The sequence below is a fragment of the Schistocerca piceifrons genome, chromosome 6 (assembly GCF_021461385.2).
Source record: "Schistocerca piceifrons isolate TAMUIC-IGC-003096 chromosome 6, iqSchPice1.1, whole genome shotgun sequence".
NCBI lineage: Eukaryota > Metazoa > Arthropoda > Insecta > Orthoptera > Acrididae > Schistocerca > Schistocerca piceifrons.
Window position 1 is genome coordinate 124016773 of NC_060143.1, and position 20059 is coordinate 124036831.

General features: G+C 41.6%; 2 protein-coding genes across 2 annotated transcripts in view; one reads left to right on the forward strand and one right to left on the reverse strand.

The window, feature by feature from the left end:
* The window catches only part of LOC124802641, a 42882-nt gene extending 41329 nt beyond the window's left edge, over window positions 1–1553 (reverse strand). Inside the window, exon 1 of the mRNA XM_047263544.1 lies at window positions 1505–1553. Coding sequence (XP_047119500.1) covers window positions 1505–1552 — 48 coding nt within the window. The 5' untranslated portion in view covers window position 1553. The remainder of the gene's footprint in view (window positions 1–1504) is intronic.
* LOC124802640 (RNA-binding protein 42-like) overlaps window positions 1–20059 on the forward strand; it is a 342201-nt gene that overhangs the window by 188916 nt on the left and 133226 nt on the right. The window lies entirely within an intron of this gene.

The following is a 20059-nucleotide window of genomic DNA, read 5'->3' on the forward strand; positions in this document are numbered from 1 at the left end:
TCCACCCAAAACGCATTGTTCTTGGTGCAATTTGTTATAATTAAATTTCAATTAGTAACATAATTACCTACGATTACCGTTTTTATTAATGGCTAAGATAATGCGAAAAGGTGCAGGGGTATTGTTGGTTTAGCGTAGTGAGTAGCGTCCCTATCCAATAATGAGTTTTTGATGGGGCGGTGGTTCGCGTCGTAACACTTCCAAATTTTTTTTCCTAACATTCGCGTTTTTATTAGGTTCTGATACTTTATTATTAGTTTAATATAAGTATATACTATAATATTTGATGTTATGTAAATATAAGTTCACCTTTTTTTTTTGAGGGGTGCCTTTGTACTATTGGCTTAATCTGCAGGACAGCTTGCGCTACTTGTATAAAGATATTTTGCTCCTTTTACGCTTCGTAATTCACATGTTGCAAAGATTCTGCTACTGGGTAGGAACAGTGATCAAGTAAGACCGACCCTGGGGTTTTACTAAAATGTGGGAATGACGAAATAATGTTTATCTTATGCGGAGAAATATTTCAAATTTGTACCGCACTGTTTGTAATGGAACTTTTATAAGCCTGTGTCCTTACTGATTAGACGTGGTACTTTCCTTTTCGTGGACGATGAAGGAAATGTGCGTTTTAATAGAGCTAACGTGGGAATTTTACGCGCGCCCGTTGAGTAAACAGTGTGATTTACGAACTAGAAACATTCCTCAACTGCCGCTGGAGTGCGTTGCGATCGCGTATACCACTTTGGGGTCCACGTACCGTATGCACAAGTCGCATCGTTCCTGAGCGTTCAGCAGCACGTTGAACTTGGCACGCTCAACGTTAACGTTCGACAGCACGGTCCGTGTGCCGACAGCTTTAGGTAGAAGAGTCAGAAAGGGTGGTAACGAAGCGGTTGACAACTTCCATCTGGTGTTTATAGTGTGACGTGTACCTAAGTACGAGGAGTAGGATTCAAGTTTCCGTTATCACCATGGAAAAAATAAATTTACTTACTTTTTTGTTTACAGGTACCCGTCTGCCAGTCCTGGTACATATTGAAATCCCCGCACCGTAGTACCGCAGCAGCCCGCTTCAGGAGCCAAAATAAAATAGCGTAGCCCGTTCAGATAGTGGACAACGACGTAGAGTTCGTTTTCAGCGGCAGCGAAAGTGTTCCAGCTGTGTCATGCCAGTATTGACATATAAAGAAGACATCTGGACTGGCCTGACATAGCTGCAACGTTTCTACTGTTTCTGAATACGTGTTACAGCACCTCGCAACGCTTTCTCAACTGGCTGCGACAGTTCCTTTCGGTTCCTCTAACGGGCTGCTACGGTACTATGGCGCGGGAATTTCAGTACGTACCCGGACTAGCAGACGTGTACCTGCAAACAAACAAAAAATTACGCAAATTTATTTTTTTCGCTATCGTAATTGAAACTCGATGGGTACACGTCGCAGACGTCTGTGGCGGCGTGTAACGACACAGGGCGGGTCGTATTCGTGGCGCGAACACTTACCGAGTGTGGCGCGGCGGGCCCGCGCTGCCGTGACGACTGCGCCAGCATCTTTGGCGACGCGCGGAGACGCCACTATTTATAGCCACCTATCGGCGCCAGCGCCGCCTCTGGCGCTTTTTTCCGACGCACCTGGCTCCGCCCAACCGCGTCTGCCGCCGCCCCCATTTGCCTACCATTGGTGGCAGTCGTTGGCACGTGTGTAGCGCGTGAAGTCGAGTTGACAGTTCCACGCATTGCGGCTTCTTGACGCCCATTGGCTGCGGGATCAGCCGGCGGCATTTAGTCTTCAAGCCAGTCATGCCCGTGCCGTTTCTAGTAGCCACCTCAGTCGCCTGCCTCTACGTCGGTTACGTGCACTGCGTCACAAATTGAGGTGTTAATGCCATTGCCCGAGGTCGCAAGTGTTGTCATTACCGAGATCTTCCCAGTGTGATTGCTTAAAGGTATTATTCCGTGTACGCAGGCGGATTGCCAATTCCACTTTTATGCGCGGTACCTCAACGACCGGCGAAGCCATCTTGCCTAAGATGCGGCGAGCGATCTGCACTGCCAACCTGACCGCCATGGACCCGGCGAGCGATGTAATGGCCTCGAGGCGCTTCCGTCATGATGAAGTGGCATAACTCTTTTTTTTTTTTTTCGACTGATAACTTTTTTCCTTCCAGTTAGGCCAATAGCGACCACATGACCATTTGAGCTCCTCCTCATTTGAAAATTCGTGGCAAATTAAAAAAAAGTGTGTGATAAACCAGCGGCTGAGCTATGCACTTTAGCAAGCGCTGCCCGCGAAAAGCGAACGCTCCGCGTTCGATTCTCCATACGGCACACAGTTTTAATTTGCTACGAAGTTTCGAAGCAGCGCGCACTCTGCTGCTGCGTGAAACATTTTTCATGCCTCCCCATTTTCTCTTTTCTTTTCCTCCAACATTCTTCTACCTTTCCGTCAAATTTCTCTTTTCCTCTCCATACCACTTCACACCAGTTCTCTTACTGCTTATGCCTCGGAATACGTCCAAATTTAACATTTTCCTTCTGAAAAATCTCGGCTTCTTCTTCTTCTTCTTCTTCTTCTTCTTCTTCTCCTCCTCTTCCTTCTTCTTTTCGTGTTGTGTATTTCTAAATCCGCGTTATTTTCTCGGATCCATAGTGTTGTTAATTTTCTTCTTCTCAGAGACACGTGAAATTCTCCTTTTTCAGCCTATTATCATTCATCCAGTACATAAAAACGAATAGTTTGTTCTCCGTCTTTAGTGCGTTCGTATACCAGTCATCTGATTACGATGAAAGTTTGGTGATTTGTTGTGCAAAATCCACCTACCTTACACAGAGGTGGGGCTGGGGGTGAAAAAGGAAAGCAATACCAACAGATCGTTTTCGAACATTTTTACATGTAACCTCTTCTCATTCCCACACCACCCCTAGGGGTAAAAGGAGTATCTTACTCCCACAGCATTTTTATGAAAAGGGTGAGTTTTGTATATACTAAATTTGGTTGAAATTGCTCCAGACGTTCATGGGATATCCTTTTATCCCAGGAACGTATGGAGCAATTTCAACCAAATTTAGTATACAGGGTGGTCCATTGATCGTGACCGGGCCAAATATCTCAAGAAATAAGCGTCAAACGAAAAAACTACAAAGAACGAAACTTGTCTAGCTTGAAGGGGGAAACCAGATGGCGCTATGGTTGGCCCGCTAGATGGCGCTGCCATAGGTCAAACGGATATCAACTGCGTTTTTTTTAAGAATAGGAACCCCCATTTTTTATTACATATTCGTGCAGTACGTAAAGAAATATGAATGTTTTAGTTCTTTCGTTTGATGCTTATTTCGTGAGATATTTGGCCCGGTCACTATCAATGGACCACCCTGTATACAAAACTCTCCCTTTTCATATAACTCTCCCTTTTCATAAAAATGCTGTGGGAGTAAGATACTCCTTTTACCCTTAGGGGTGGTGTGGGGATGAGAAGGGGTTACATGTAACAATGTTCGAAAACAATCTGTTGGTATAGCTTTCCTATATTTAGTTGACTTGGTATACTTTAAAGTTATGAAACACAATCTGTCTCGTATTCGTGTTGTTCAGTGTTATCAACTAGGTCGCGAAAGTGAGCACTACAGTGAGCTAGTAATTGTGTCAGGGTAACCTCTTCTCATCCCCACTCCACCCCTAGGGGTAAAAGGAGTATCTTACTCCCACAGCATTTTTATGAAAAGGGTGAGTTTTGTATATACTAAATTTGGTTGAAATTGCTTCAGACGTTCCTTGGATATCACGAAAACTGACAACGGCCGGGAGAACGGCGTGCTGACCAATGCGCCTCCATATCCTCATCCAGTAACGCCTGTCGCCTAAGGGTACACGGCGGTCGGTCGGTACCGATGGGCCTTCGGACGCCTGTTTGGACGTAGTTAGTTAGTTAATTACTTACGTATAGCTTGCGTGCGCGAGGAAAGTTGCGGGTAAAGAGCCAGTCCTCAACAGATGCCCAGATTTATGTTATTTTTTTCTACTCTTTGGCTTGATTCATCGCTGCTTAATTAGCAGCCTTCTGTGCTACATATTGGAGCCAAAATTTTCCTCACGATTCTTCTCTCCACAGTTGCTCGTTTGTCTCATTTATAATTCAGTTTAAGACATTCACTTGAGTAGAACCAGTGTGTTTTCACTATTCTCTTATGATGCATTACTTTTATATTTCCTGATATCTTTTTTTTTTTTTTTATTAAGTATGCCCTCCCTTGCTGGTTTATGTATCCTTTCATCTATCGGAAATTTTTCTAATCCACTTCCTGTAAATGTTTCTACTAGATACTTCAACAGCCTGATCTTTTCCATTTGACCAGTTCTTTGTTGTTTTTTATGTTAGTGATAAATTTGGTTTTCTTTGCACCCACTCTAATGACTGTCTCTTCGGAAAGATTGGTTTGTATTTCTGCATGTGTTAGATTTTCGGATAGCACAGTAAAACAGTCTGCAAAAGCCAGGTAGTTTACTCTAAAACACTCTTTTTTCCCATTTTTATTGGTAATATTTATATTAATTATTCAATCCAAAATCTTACTACTTCTAATACACTGGTGAAGAGGACTGGAGCTAAGCCATCACCTTGTGTTTCACCTGTATTTATTTTAATGGGCTTAGAAGTTTCACCCATGAATTTTAGTTTCTGGGCTGCGACCGTAATCGTTTCACGGCTTACATTTGCCGTTTAGTTTTAACACCAAAATCTCGGATTACTTTTGTCTACCCTTCCCTATCAGCCGAGTCAGATGCGTTCTTGGAAAGCGCAAATGTTACAACTATGTCTTCAGAGTTCAGTAGTTTGAGTCGGATTACAAATTTCAAGGTGATTATTTGTTCTGAGCTGGCTCTACCATTTATAAACTCGTCTTGATATCCGTTTAAAATGTTGATTGAGAGTTTTTCAGTTTTCCTCACTAGAATTTTTGAAAATACTATATTAAGTCAACATTCCTGTATTCTGGGACTTTTTATATTTTACAGTGTTATATTATTGCTTACCTGTCGATTTTAAGGGGGTTGTACTGTGAATTTCTACGCAGGAGTACTAATAATAGTGTGCATATATTAATTTTTTTAAAAACAAATTACTGCTCCATAATTGTACTAATGAATTTTTTCAAATCCGGTAACGAGCTGTGATACATTTTCGGAACTAAAGGACGATTTAATATTACTTCATTTATTTATATCATTGGAGATGTACGTCACGATTTTGTGGTAACAAGTGTATTGCACTCGGGGACAATCATCGGACAGTTTGTGCGCAACCAAAACGGAACATTTCAGCTGTTTAGTTGTATCAGAAACGTGTTGGCTTGACAAAGGGAAAAGCAATTTGGGGTTTGACATCCCGTAGACATCATGGTCGTTTGAGACAAGGCACATGCTAGGAATGAACAAGAATAGGAGAGAGAACTCGACAGCGTCTTTTTCAAATGAACCATCCCTCCTTGCAATTTACGTGATTTGTGGACGGGAAAACCTGTACGCCTGGACTGGGATACGTGGTCGGTTCCTCCAAGTGATGAGTTAAGTGCTTTAGCGCCACGCCACCTCAGACTTTCTGTCGGGAAAGAAGACTCTCCTGGTGTGCCCAGGACAAGACGTGGGGCTGCTTGCGTACCTACGTGTTCTTGCAACTTAGTGGCAAAAAATGCTCGAGGATGCATGACCTTGGCGTCTTCAACCTACTTGGTGGAGTGTTTGCCATGAATTCTCCATTTCTGTGGCCATGGTGTCCGTAGTCGTTTTACAATTATTAAATGTATTGAAAATTCACCTCCAGTTTCAAAAAAATTACGTATTGGTTTTGCCATAAGCGTTTAGTTTTATCTATTTAAATCGTGGTCAGTGGTACCACTTTTCTGTAATTTCCCCTTACATCTGAGACTGTCGTCTTCTTATACATTTTCCAAGCATTCCTACGCATAACGCTGAAGCTTTTGGCCCAATTCCCCTTTGACTTGCAGCACTACACAACATAAAACACGACAAAAAATTGCACCAATTTGGTTTCTTTAGGTTGTTTTCTTTTCTTATTGACCTCCAGTAAAACAAGGCAAATAATCCTTAGTGGTGCAATATTTTGTCGTGTTTTACGTTAAGAAAGTGTAGTGCTGCAAGCAAAAGTGAAATTAGGCCAAAACAATCAGTACAGAACGCAGGAATAACCGGGTAGCATGCAAGGGACGCAACTTCCAGAGGTAAGCCGCAGATCAGACAAAACTGTTACCAACGACTATATTTTAAGTGAATAGAAAAAAAACCGTACGATAAGATAAATTACAGTAATTGCAAAGACGGATTTCAAATACTTATAATAATTAGCAAAATATTATAATTAAATTTTCCTTGATCATAGGAGTCTTCAGCTTCTAACATTATCGTAGTAAAAGATTAGTCGTGTACTTGAAACAATGGTTATATAAGTTTGTTTATAAATTTAATTAGCACTTACAACGAAGTTTGCTTGACATATATTACTGACTTCCATATTGGTTAATGTGGCTCCTATATTTTGGTGTGTGTGTGTGTGTGGGGGGGGGGGGCGGGGTGGGGTGGGGAGGTGAGGAGGGTGCTATGCAGATTACACAGGGAATAATACAGCCATTATTTGAAATCCACTAAAAATTGTTTACCCCTTATGGACTAACAAAGGACCACTTGACACTTTCAGTTCCTTATTCGTTGCTCTATTTACTTTCAGTACTCTTTTTATCTGTTTTTTCTTCAGACGAACTTTTGTTTTTAACAATCCTGCTTCAGAATCCTTTCATATTCAGTATATTTTCCGTAAACACTTCTCTCTCAGTTGTTCCTTCACCTTTTACTTTACTTTTATTTTTTTTTCAATCTTTTTGAAATTTAATGTGTTCACTCTTTAATCCGCAAATATTTAAAGATCTTTTTGGTCCGTCTCCTGTCTTGTATTCGGTGTGGTTGACCAGAAAATACCAGTGTTGTGATTGCCATTACTTCTGAGATGTTTTCTATGTTTCGATAAACTTTATCGTTACAATACTCCATAATTTCCAATGTACCACAGCTTTCGTTGGCTCCAGTATTGGCATTTCTAATATTTCTAGTTTACCTAAATTGTAGTTTAATGCTAGACAACGCTTACATATAGATATTCTGGTTTCACTGCTATAGTGTAATGCCTTATTTTTGCATTTTTAGACACGCACTTATTATTGTAAACGCGTTTGGTTAAACGATATGCCCATCACATGTTATGTATCCTTTTATTAATAAAAGAAACGCATTGTAACATTAGTCCGCAATCATTGTGAACTTTTGGGAATAATACCGCTTAAATTGCTTAAACTCTTTTGCGCCCATTAATTACATTATTGACGTTTCGCCTACTGCCATCGTCAGGTGCAAACTTGGAATTAGTAAAACAAAGTTCAATGAAACATATGCACAAGTGGAGAGTCGACGTATCTAAATTTACAAGCATATAGTTTTTTTATCGTATTACATTCAAGCACTGAGCGAATGAAAAAAAAAAAAAATTATATGCCTTTGTACAGCCCTCATTTTTTCTTCCTTTGTTCTCATCATTATTATGTGAGATAGACGACGTTGGAACGCAGTTATTACGCTGCCTATTTCGACAATGATTCATGTATTAACAGTAGTAACTATTCACTATACTACTTAATGCTGTTTTTGCTTATGTGAACTAAATTTAATCGAGTAAATTTGCAAGAAAGCTGGTGCCTCCTCAGTTAGGCCGAGCGAGGTGGCGCAGTGGCTAGCTCATTGGACTCGCATTCGGCAGGACGACGGTTCAATCCCGCGTCCGGCCATCCTGATTTAGGTTTTTCGTGATTTCCCTAAATCGCTCCAGGCAAATGCCGGGATGGTTCCTTTGAAAGGGCACGGCCGACTTCCTTCCCCCTTCTTCCATAATCCGATGAGACCGATGACCTCGCTGTCTGGTCTCCTTCCCCAAACAACCCAACCCCTCCTCAGTTATACTATAGCTGCTTTTTTTTGTTTGCTATTGGTAGTTTGGTATTTCCTTGACTGCATCAGTATTTTCCAAAGAAAATGTGTACTACCTCCTGTAAATACAGAGCTCTGTTTGCAGTGCATTACTACTTGCCATACAGCTTTACATTGACAACTATTGGTTGTAATTCGGCTAACAGAACGTTTCAGTCATTCGATATAGATATCTAGGTTTTTTTTTTTTGCAGAAATAATGACTAAGAAATATGTTTTTAATTTTCTTTCGAACTTGTCGGTATTCCCAGTGTCTTGGTGTGTATTAGAGGGAGGCTTGTTGAATACAAGTGGCTCTTTTGCTAAATAAACACTTCACTTTGTTTAGGTACTCTACACCAGTTGATAAATTCCATAGGACAAGGAAGAAAACATTCTTGTCTCTGTGCCTAAGCAGTGAGTGAGTGATATATATATATGCTGAAATGAACTTCTGGATTAGCTTGTATGATCACTCTATTTTAAGTCGTTAGCCAACTGGACCCCAAGCAATTTCACTGGGTGTGTTTGATTTAGTGTATGGCCATTAAGGCCTGCATCTGCTGCCAACAGGCCATTTATGTGTGTTTGACATGAAGACATAATGATTTACGAGATGAAGAATTAAAATGTTAGCTGTTAACCACCTGTAGTCCTATTCAGCTGTCATCTGTGTTGTGTCTGGTAAAACTGAGTTTGGAAATGGTTGTGTCACCAGAAAATATTACAGTTTTCGAACCGCTCTAGCAGGTAATGAGGGGTTCGTTTATGCAGATTAAGAAGAGAGAATCCGGTGCTGATGGGTTAATTAGGTTAAGAACGAGAAAGCACTGGCTGTTGATCCTTGTTCCGCCCCGCATTTTGCTTTCTCCCATTCTGAGGTTAGTTTCATGCTTGCGATACAGCCCGTCAGTGAGACATCTGCTTTCTTTGTAGTATTTATTGTGACTGGTGCCGTGGCGATGTAGCTTTCAGTTGCGCGATTTCGTGGAACTTGTCGAGGGGAAGAAAACGGTTCTTTGCTGCGTACTCGGAACGGTTTTGTGGCGTTGTCGACTGGATGGAAATGAAGAAGCCCCTGTCGGAGATGGGCTGCCGCCGGCCGCGCACGTCTCCTGCCCACTGCTGGTGCGAACAGCCGAGCGAAAACAGTCGGTTGTGGGTAAACAGTCGTCGCATTCGGTTGTAGTCCTAGGTGTTGGTCGAATTATTCGTTCACTGTTTTGAGTGGAAGCAAATGAACGTACTTGGCGCAGTCCGGCGCATTCAGTTCGGAGCGGAAATATGCGACCGTGTTGGCATTGTTAAATCATTATTGTAGACTGCACTGCGTTGTCGCCTGCTGTCAATGTTGTTTTCTTTTTATTGAGTTACAATAAGTAGCTTTCATTTCAGTGTTTCGTCTATGTCAATGAACATGCGTTATCTTAATAGTCGAACTCTGTGTCTGAATCAGAACGCCGAAAAGCTTAGTGGCGTGGGAATCGAAAAGAACGTGAGATTGGATAAAGAGCGGTCCTTACGATAAACTCACTGCAAGGATGATTCATATTACAAAGCTGCATGAATTAAATAAATTCGGGAAAATTAGAGAATGGTTATTAACGTTTATCGGAAAAAAGTCTTCCGACAAGCGATCGTACACACTTAAAAAGCAAGTGATTAAGTCACCAAATAATTAAGTCACCAAAGAATTTAACCCTTAACTCGCGAGGTGACTTTTCTGTAACGTGTATCACGAAGTGGGGTCCCTGAGACCCCTATGTTTAAACTGAGATATAAGGCAAAACTCATTAGAAATTCGCTACGGTCGCAGGTTCGAATCCTGCCTCGGGCATGGATGTGTGTGATGTCCTTAGGTTAGTTAGGTTTAATTAGTTCTAAGTTCTAGGCGACTGATGACCTCAGAAGTTAAGTCGCATAGTGCTCAGAGCCATTTGAACCATCATTTGAAATTTTTAATTTATGTTTTATAACATTTCTTTTTACAGTTGTTTAAGTGTTGTTTAAATGCTTCTAGTTTATTTTATTGCACTAATCAAAGATTGCAGCATTTTACTATTTATAACACAAAATTATGTGCTTCTAGTTTATTTCATTTTACCAAAGAAAGCCTACAGCATTTTACTATTTATCACACAAAACACATAATTTTGTGTGGTTCTTTTAAATAGTACACATAAATACACTGTTAGAGTACTGAATTTTTAGTTCTGAAAAATTATGCAATCTCTGTAGCAAGTACAAAAAGAAAGTCTGTCAAATTGACATTCATTTTTGGGAACTACGTTTTTATCACCACTCAGAACACAGTAGATTTTAACAGACATTTGAAAAACAGAAAGATCCCCATCACAACTTTCCTGAAGTTCTTCATCTGAATGATACTCCTCTTCGATACTAGAACTGTGATCACTGGCTTATGTAAAATCCTCGTCTTTTTCGTTTATTTCTTGATATGTATCACTGATACCTTCCTCCATAGATCGACTTAACAGTTTCATCAAACTCCGGAAACTTACAAATGACACATTCGTGCCAACACATTTTGAGCAGTATGGTACCGTACTGAAGAAAACAGGCGCGATCTAGGAGACTCCAACACGTAACAGTAACACATGTCAACAATAAACACAGAAGGCGATAACGCAATCGACAGCAAAACATCGTAGACTTGGCAATTTAAGGAGGGTAGGGGGAGTATTGAGGCATTCCACCACAACTGGCCTTGGAGAGCGAGTTCGAAAATTTTCGCGTGGTCTGAGAGACCACACCTCGTGAGTTAAGGGTTAAAAATTGTATCTCATATCCTTTCTTTTCACGTCATATCAGTATACAAGTCTCGGTGACGGTTGCAAGCGAAGGGGAAGAGAGAAAGAGCTTCAGTAAATTTAAATATAAGAATAATTAAATATAGCACCAGTTATTAACCTTTTAAACCCAACCAAAGTTCATATGTAAAGCGAGAAGTACGAATAATTCCCGGTTAAGTAAATAAATACATAAATTATGAAAATACTTCAGTTTCAGAAATTTTATTCACCTCCTCTTGAGATAAGATACGTTATTTGTATTAAAAAATTGGCAGGCGTAGTCATGATTAATATACAGGGTGACTTTTTTTTTCCAGAGATTGGTTTTTCTGGGCATTGATCGATGAGAGGATATGGAAAAGAAGGATCTAATGAACTTATGTCTCGAAAGCCATGGTTTTCATACTAGGGACCATTTATTCAGTCATAATTTGTTACGGAGACTGCGGTCTAATACGCGCTCTATCATGCAGCCACAGTTACAGCTTGCGTGGTTTCGTCCTAGAAAGTGGTACTGTCCGTCATACGTCCTCTCCTGTCATAGTAATTGCTAATGTTGTGTCCGCTTCAATTCCCTTGCTAACTCACCTTGCAGTGAATGTGATACAGCGTTGTACACAATGGTTCCGTATTCGAAACGAGAGCTTGCCGACATGGTGTTCACAAGCGGAAAGGCAAATGGGCGACGGGCAGCGAGGTTGTATCAGGACGCTTATCCGCGTCAACAACGACAGCGTTCAGTGCTTGCAACAGTGTTTCGCCGTTTGTCTGTGACAGTGTCGTTTCAGGCAGCAGGAAATTATGAAGGACGTACCCGAAGTGTTCGGACAACAGACTTAGAGGAAAATGTAATTAACACTGTGGAAGGCGACGGCCGTGTCAATACCAGAGAGTTGGCCCGCCAGTACAGGATAAGCCAGACGACCGTGTGAAACATTTTCCATGACAATTGTTACTACCCTTGTGACCTACAGCGTGTGCAGGGCTTATTAGTGGTAGACTTTCCACATCTACCGCAGTTTTTTCACCGGTTTCTTCACGAGGGGTGCTGTTCACAGATGAAGCCATCGTTACCGGAATCGTATCCTCAAATTTCTAATAGTAATTTGCAGGATAGTAACGAGAACCCCAATGGTATTGGGACAGCGAATCATCAACATCGGTGCAGGCGGAATGTGTGGTTCAGGATAACTGGCGACCATATTTTGGGATCAGCCTTCCTTCCAAGTCGCCTGACAGGCCGGAACTATCGGCGTTCTTGCGGGTGCCTTTGCCTCCCCTGCTGGAAGAAGAGACATTAATGACTCGATCGTTTGTGGCTGCTACGTGATGGTGCTTCAGCCCACTTAGCCGTTAACGTCGGGACGCATCTCAATCGTGTCTTCCCTGGTCGATGGATGGGACGAGGGCGTGTAGTTGCATGGCCTTCTCGTTCACCGGATCTCAACCTGTCCGATTTCTGGTTATGGGGCCATCTCAAAAGTATCGTGTATGCAGCGCCCATGTTCTTATGCAGCCTGGCCGATGTGAACGTGTGAGACAGAACATGCTACGGCGCGTACACGCATGCGCTGACGCATGGAATCCATTTTCAGCGCACACATTGTAACTGTGGCTGCGTGGTACAGCGCATATTAGACCGCAGTGGTCTGCAACGAGGAAACCACGCATTTTCGGACATTAGTTCATTAGACTTTTTTGTTCTGTATCCTCAGATCGATCAGTCCCTAGAGTTTGTACATGGTGGAAAAAATCACATTGTATAACGAGAATGGCTGATAAAGTATGTAGATCAGATCACTGAAACCTGGGGACTGATTAAAAAGATTCATATAACTGTCGTAGCGCTGGGAGACTTGTCACTCGGTTGCGTCATAATAAGCGAAATCATTCAAAACAGGAGAGTGGGGCGATAAACAGCTGTCGCTGGCGCAAAGACTAGTTTCATTTGGTTGTTTCATTCGACAGATCATCTCAGCGGGCGGGCGGGTGACACACACACACACACACACACACCACCACCACACCGGTCGCCAACTCGCTGTCCAAATTATAGACATGTTGAGCTACAGTCTTGTCGTGGGATACAATAGGGTTCTCTCTGTGCATTGTGGACATTATCGTGAATGTGTTAACATTGAGCCGGCCGCAGTGGCCGAGCGGTTCTAGGCGCTTCAGTCTGGAACCATGCGGCTGCTACGGTCGCAGGTTCGAATCCTGCCTGGGACATGGATGTGTGTGATGTCCTTAGGTTAGTTAGGTTTACGTAGTTCTAAGTATGATTGTATAGATGTTAAGTCCCATAGTGCTTAGAGCCATTTGAACCATTTTTTGTTAACATTTAACCAGAGCTGCCATACATTACACAAAGTTGAAAATTTGTCCAAATATCCCTGCAGTTCCTTCCAGCCTTCCAGCGCCGGTACATGGGCGTACTGAAAAGTAAAGCCTCCGAATCTTTTTATGTGAAAACTCTTAAAGCTTCTTAAATAAAACAAACGTTATTAACATTTTAAATCTTATTTCTGGATTCTTTTCTCATTTCTTGATAGAGCAATTCCACATTTAATGTTGAATAACAAGTATAGCCATTTTGTTATACTGATTTTTGTTCATTTCAACTAGTTTTCGGCGTATTGCGCCATATCTTCAGATAACAACTGACTAACGTCTGAAACGGACTCACGTTCTTCAGGTAATCGAACATTGTAAGCAGAGACCGAGCGAGGTGGCGCAGTGGTTAGACACTGGACCTGCATTTGGGAGGACGACGGTTCAATCCCGCGTCCGGCCATCCTGATTTAGGTTTTTCGTGATTTCCCTAAAACGCTCCAGGCAAATGCCGGGGTGGTTCCTTCCCTAATCTGATGAGACAGATGACCTCGCTTTCTGGTCTCCTTCCCCAAAACAACCCCAACCCATTGTAAGCAGAGATATAGAACACTTGCATGGAATTTTGTGCATGAAATTTGTTTCTTAACGTTGAAATTACACTTTACACGATGGAAAATGTTGGTATAATGCCAGAATTTGTGGAGCCTTACATTGCCTGAGAAACTGTTAAACTGAGCACTCTTCATTTATGTTGTGCAACAAACATGTTTTTTAACATTTTAAGTTAAACTTTAGGCAATGGACAGTATACACATTAATTAAAGTACGCAAACTTACAGTGTTGGAGGTGATACAGTTAAGATGCTGCAGTTCATGAGGTCGTGACATTTGTTGAAAACTGTCTGAGCACTAGTAACTTATGTTGTTCAAAAAACCTGTTTTACATTGTAAATTACATTTTATGCAGTGGGCATTATTAAACACAGTACATGGTTAAAAACACGATATTACAGTATTATAGGTGATACTGTTGAAGTTTGTGGGGTAAGCAAGGTAAGGTATAGGAAATTCTGTTGTGCGTTAATTTTGTGTAGTATTATGCGTCATTGCGGTGGTTTGTGGGTAAGTGGCTGGTCGATTCCATCATGTGAAGCTTAAAAAGTGGGGATGTGCTCACCTGTAATTGATCGTTTCAGTAAAACGTTTTTTTCCTCAAGTGTGCATTGCATAAACTGCATTCTGTGTGAAACAAGTTTGTTGAACAACATAAGTTACTAGTTCTCAGTTAGGCAGTTTTCAACTAGTGTCACGACCTCACAAACTATGACATCATAATTATATAACCTATAATACTGTAAGATAGTGTATTCTAATTAATGTGTATAATGCTGTTCATTGCCTAATTTTTAATTTACAGTGTTATAAACATGTTTGTTGCACAACATAAATGAGGAGTGCTCATTTTAACAATTTGTCATCTACTGTCAAAACCTCACAAACTTTAGCGTTATAACCATTTAAGCTGTAATATTGTATAGTTTAATTATTTATTGTCCTTAACATTGTCCATTGCGTAAAGTGTAATTTAAGCTTCAAGAAACAAGTATGATGCACAAAACTCTATGCAAGAGGCTTGTATCTTTGCCTATAAAGTTTTGTTACCTTGAGAACTAGTGTCCGTTTCAGGCGCTAGTGACTTGTTTCCTGAAGACGACCCAATAAGGTGAAAACTAGTCTGAATTAAACAAAAATCAATGGAAAAAGCAGTGTACTTGTTATTTAACTTTAAAAACTTACGTCTTTACTCTTCATGTCTGCATATTTACAACCCTCTGTCACTAGATATCTCCGAATTGTAGTGTGTAGCATGGCGGTGTGTAACGTAACTATGTCGGTGCGTGAGAAACAGCGTGATGTAATCGAGTTTCAAATTTGAAGAGTTCGTCCACATGTGGAACACCCTGTGCTGAGGCACGACAGAGCCAGATCAGATACGAGCGCTGCGACATCGACAACACTCCGCCGCGTAGGGTTCAATGTCATCGACCATCGTCCATACAGTCCCGACTTGGTCCCATCCAGAACTTAAAGAACACCTTCCAGGACTTCACTTTCATAGTGTTGAAGCGTTGCAGGCCGAGGTTGGCTGCGTCAACAAAGTCGAACTTTCTGTAGTGACGGTGTCAACAAACTGGTTTTGGGATAAACGTGTTTGTCACCATGGTGACAATGGTGTGAAATAAATATGTGAACGTTTAGAATAAAAATGTAGAATGTTAACAATATGTGTTTGTTTAGAAAGCTTCAAGAATTTTCACCTAAAAAAAATTCGACGGCATTAGATTTCAGCACGCCGTCCTACTTTCCTTTGAACAACGACATCTTCAGCGATCAATACTGTAGTGCTGCCATTCAGCCTGATTAATCACTTATGTGTACGGAGAACATTAGAGATCCTCCCAAGCTTACTTATTGCACGCCCAATGTTATTTTCGTTTCTGTTGAACATTCGGTGTCTGCTACATCGGAAGTGTCACTTCACAACAGAACAAGGAATGAGTCGAATTCGAAGGCCCGCCAGCACTGTGTAGTATCCTTTTCATTCTCATCAAATTCGGACAACTGTGCATAGGTATGCTGCTGTTATTTGAAACAAAGTTGTACATGAAATGTATTCGCTGTTGCGAATACGGACAACCATCAGCTGCATACTGTAGTGACAACAATGTAAATTTGTATCGGACTGGGACTCGAAACCGGATCTTCCTCTTATCGCCAGCGATCGCCTTACCATTTGGCTATCCGAGCACTACTGACGGCCACACCCAAACATCCATATGTCGTCAGCCACGTGTCTACAACCAGTACATTCACACTTCAACCAGGATTTCAAACCGTTCATGAAGTATTAGGAACATGCCTGTAAACCTTCTGGATTTTAAAAAAATCTTTCCATCCAAGGGAAAAAAAACTAGTCCAACCATTGATTCTGCACAGTCTACACTATTATGCTATGTTTCAGTAAGGCATAAACAGTGAAAGACCTGACGACTTCCGTAAGGTATTTGAGTAACGTTGGGTTGATCGACCAAACTAGTCCTTCAAACAGTTTGTTTTCTCGATCGGTTTCATAGTTTCTGACGTTCTCAACATCTATAGAGATCTGGAGGTGACTTGCTCAGCTTTATTGGTCTTTATTGGTGTCAATTGGATTACGACGGATTGTTGTATGGGACGTTATGCTGCGGTTGCAGTAACATTTGAATTTTTCATTTTCTCCAACAGTGAGAGGATCATATGTATTGTACGGAGAAAAGTCGCCCCTTAATCTATCTTCTTGTCCTAATTTTCAATGGACTGTTTTGGCGACGTCACCATACGTTCCCAAATTTTCTGTTGGTGCCAGGGTTTTACATATAGATGTGACGTGTGAAATGATCTCCTGGTTTCCAACTGCTACTGCAGCTACCGTGTATTTCATCCTTCTTCAGGATAGATTTCCAGTAGTTCCTCGTCGCAAAGATCTAATCTCGTATCGCTGACAGAAATCAAACAGGTTGTGCATTCAGTCCTTAGTGCAACATTCTGTTCTGTAATTGCAAATGGGCGTTGTCCTAACTGAGAGTGTTCTGATGTTTCTGTTTCAGTTTTTTTTTCTAATCCAATCTTCTATATTACTCTATTATTATTATGATTATTATTATTATTATTATTATTATTATTATTATTATTACTACTACTAGAAGTTACCACCGGTAAGTAGTTTTTTTATGATGATGGATACGTCAGCGAGCCATTGTGCCTGCAGTAACATCAGCTGCTGGCACGTGTCTGTTCGGGTAAGCGTAACACGATGCGATGCATAGATACCGCCGCCAACCGCCCCATCCAACTGCCCCTGCACAAGACGACTTGGCAGGCATAAAGCATTGCTGCCTAGCTGTGCATGCGGACGGGCGTAGGCAGCTGCCCTATCTTAAGTATCGTGGTATTGAAGTAGCTATACATTATACAGTGTGTACATTACGCAACTTTTTAAGCTCGTTTATGTTCACTGATTAAAAAAAGTGTTCCATCCTCTGCTTCACACTTCTAAGTGTCAAAAATATTATTTTTATTTTGTATTCTAAAGTATTTCACGTTCTTCCTCAGGGTTGAAGCTATCTCCATACCAAATTTCATCAAACTGGTTCAGCAGTTCAGTCGTGAAAACGTAAAAGGCGAAGCCATTTCCGGATTTATATAACCTTAAATTACGATATTTCTTGTGATTCACTTGTGATGAAATAAAGTATATATGTTGCTCCAAGCTATGCCAACATTATCTGTGAAAACCCCATGAAAGTTCGTCCAGTAGTTTTGGAGATTAGCGTGTTCAGACAGACAGATACAAAGGTTTTACAGTTACATTATACCGGTCGCAAGCCGGGGGCCTCATCTTACAACCAATAAGGAAGGAGAAGCGGGAGAAGTAACACCTCGTTAAAAAAAGGGGGGGGGGGTCACTTGTCCCGGCTGATAGCACCCTGTAAGGGCTCTTGCCTAGCGTACAAGTGGAAACTGGTCAACGGCTTCCAAGGCGGATGAAGATGGTTGATACAATCTCAACGGCATGGAAGGCGGAAGAACCACAAGGGGAAGGTTGGTCTCCATACCCTGGGAAGGCAACTAATCTAAGAGAGTAAATCATGAAATCAAACCTACCGGAGCTTACAACCTCGGTAGTAACATGATTAGGCCGTAACAATCGTAACCACCCAACAACATTTTCAACCAAAGCATGGAGGACAAACTTACGGATACAATTACCGCAGGTGCTACTCAATCCACCGTCGCCTCGGACGACGTAAGTGGGCCTTTGGATTATGGTGAGCCCACACCAATATGCTACAAGGATGAGTCAGAGCGTCCTGAAACCTCTAGAAACAAGATACGGCATAAACAATACAACTACTTCGCCACGCTGAACGTTAACTCCTTGCTCAAGATGGGCAAGTTGAAGCATCTGACAGACACTCTGACATAACACAAGACACTTATCAAAGCGCTACAAGAGACCAGGTATACAGATGAACATGCCTTTGAATATCAGGGTTATCGAATCTTCAAGGGCATAGTGGGACGTAGGAAGATGAAGAACGTCCCTCACATGGGAACTGGATTCATTGTCAGTAACAAAATACGCGATTCAGTTAATGACTTCCGTTCACTTAATAGTCGAGTGACTCTATTTACATTTCGATGCTCCAATAAGATCTACACCATTGTGAATGTACATGCACCTATTAACCAGGACAACGAGAAAAACCCAGAAGGCACAGACCAATTTTGGGAAGACCTCGAGGACACCATCGGCAGGATCCCAGAGCGGAATACAGTCATATTATTGGGTGATTTTAACGCCCAGTTAGGGAAAGAACGGAAGTATAAATATATAGTGGGGGAATACCCATCTTACATGCACACTAACAGAAATGGAGAACGACTTATGGGACTCTGTAAAGTATTTAACCTAGAATTGAAATCAACGGTATTTAAGCATCTAACAAGGAAACGGAAGATATGGACTTCACCCTATAAACTCCTAGGAGAGTTTCAAATAGATCATGTGGCCATTTCAAGGAAGTCCTGTAGAGAAGTCCAGAATGTGTGTTAAGAGGGGCAAACCTGGACTCACGCTACTACCTCTCAAAAATAAAGTTCCGAAATCTACCTAGGAATACAAGAAAGTCTCAAACTCCCAAACTTATCACGTTTGTTTGGAAAAACTGAAAACCTGCAATATGCCTACAGAGAGGTTGCAAACACTAGGTCATGAATGCAACAACTGGGTCCAACTAAGCACCGAGCGAGGTGGCGCAGTGGTTATCACACTGGACTCGCATTCGGGAGGACGACGGTTCAATCCCGTCTCCGGCCATCCTGATTTAGGTTTTCCGTGATTTCCCTAAATCGTTTCAGGCAACTGCCGGGATGGTTCCTTTGAAAGGGCACGGCCGATTTCCTCCCCCATCCTTCCATAACCCGAGCTTGTGCTCCGTCTCTAATGACCTCGTTGTCGACGGGGCGTTAAACACTAACAACCACCACCACCATCCAACTAAGCGACAAATTAGTAAAAGCTGTAACAGAAATCGCACCACTAAGGAAACAGAAGAAACATGAGTGGTGGGCAGTTACCTGCGACCAAACGATCGCAGAGAGACAAGCAGCTTGGCTAAGATGAAGCTCACAGAAGTCCGAAACAAATTAGGAGAAGTTCATAGAACAGCGCCGGCTAACTGCCAGAACCATTAGTCAGGTTAAACGTCAGTACACTCAGGACCAATTGACTCAATTAGATGAAGACTTCAAGAAGAATAACACTAGAAACGTTTACCAAACTTTCAAGTGAAACCTTGGAAGCTATACCTAACCCAACTTACACTTCAGAGGACCAGATGGAAACATAGTCTATAATGACAAAGATATTGGCATATTGGCCAAATATTTTGAGAATCTCCTCAACTGTGAGTCCACTAAAACCTCCTTTGTCTATCAAGACAATCCCAGACAACCAAACTCTCACCCTCAAACAGAAGAAGAAGTGAAAAACATCATTCAGTCCCTGAAGAATAACAAAGCACCAGGAGAAGACGCTATAGTTGCAGGGCTGTGGAAGCAGGCTGGAGACAAAGCAATCAGCAAGTTGACCAAGAACCTACGGAACATTTGGTATGCTATGAAGTTACCAGATGAATGGACATCTGCTCTGATCCACCCCTTACCCAGAGTGATTTGACTGACATCAACCATTATAGAGGGATTTCATTGATACCAGTCACCTCTAAGATATTATCTAAGACATTATTGAACAGAGCTGAACCTCAATTGGACCCAAAACTT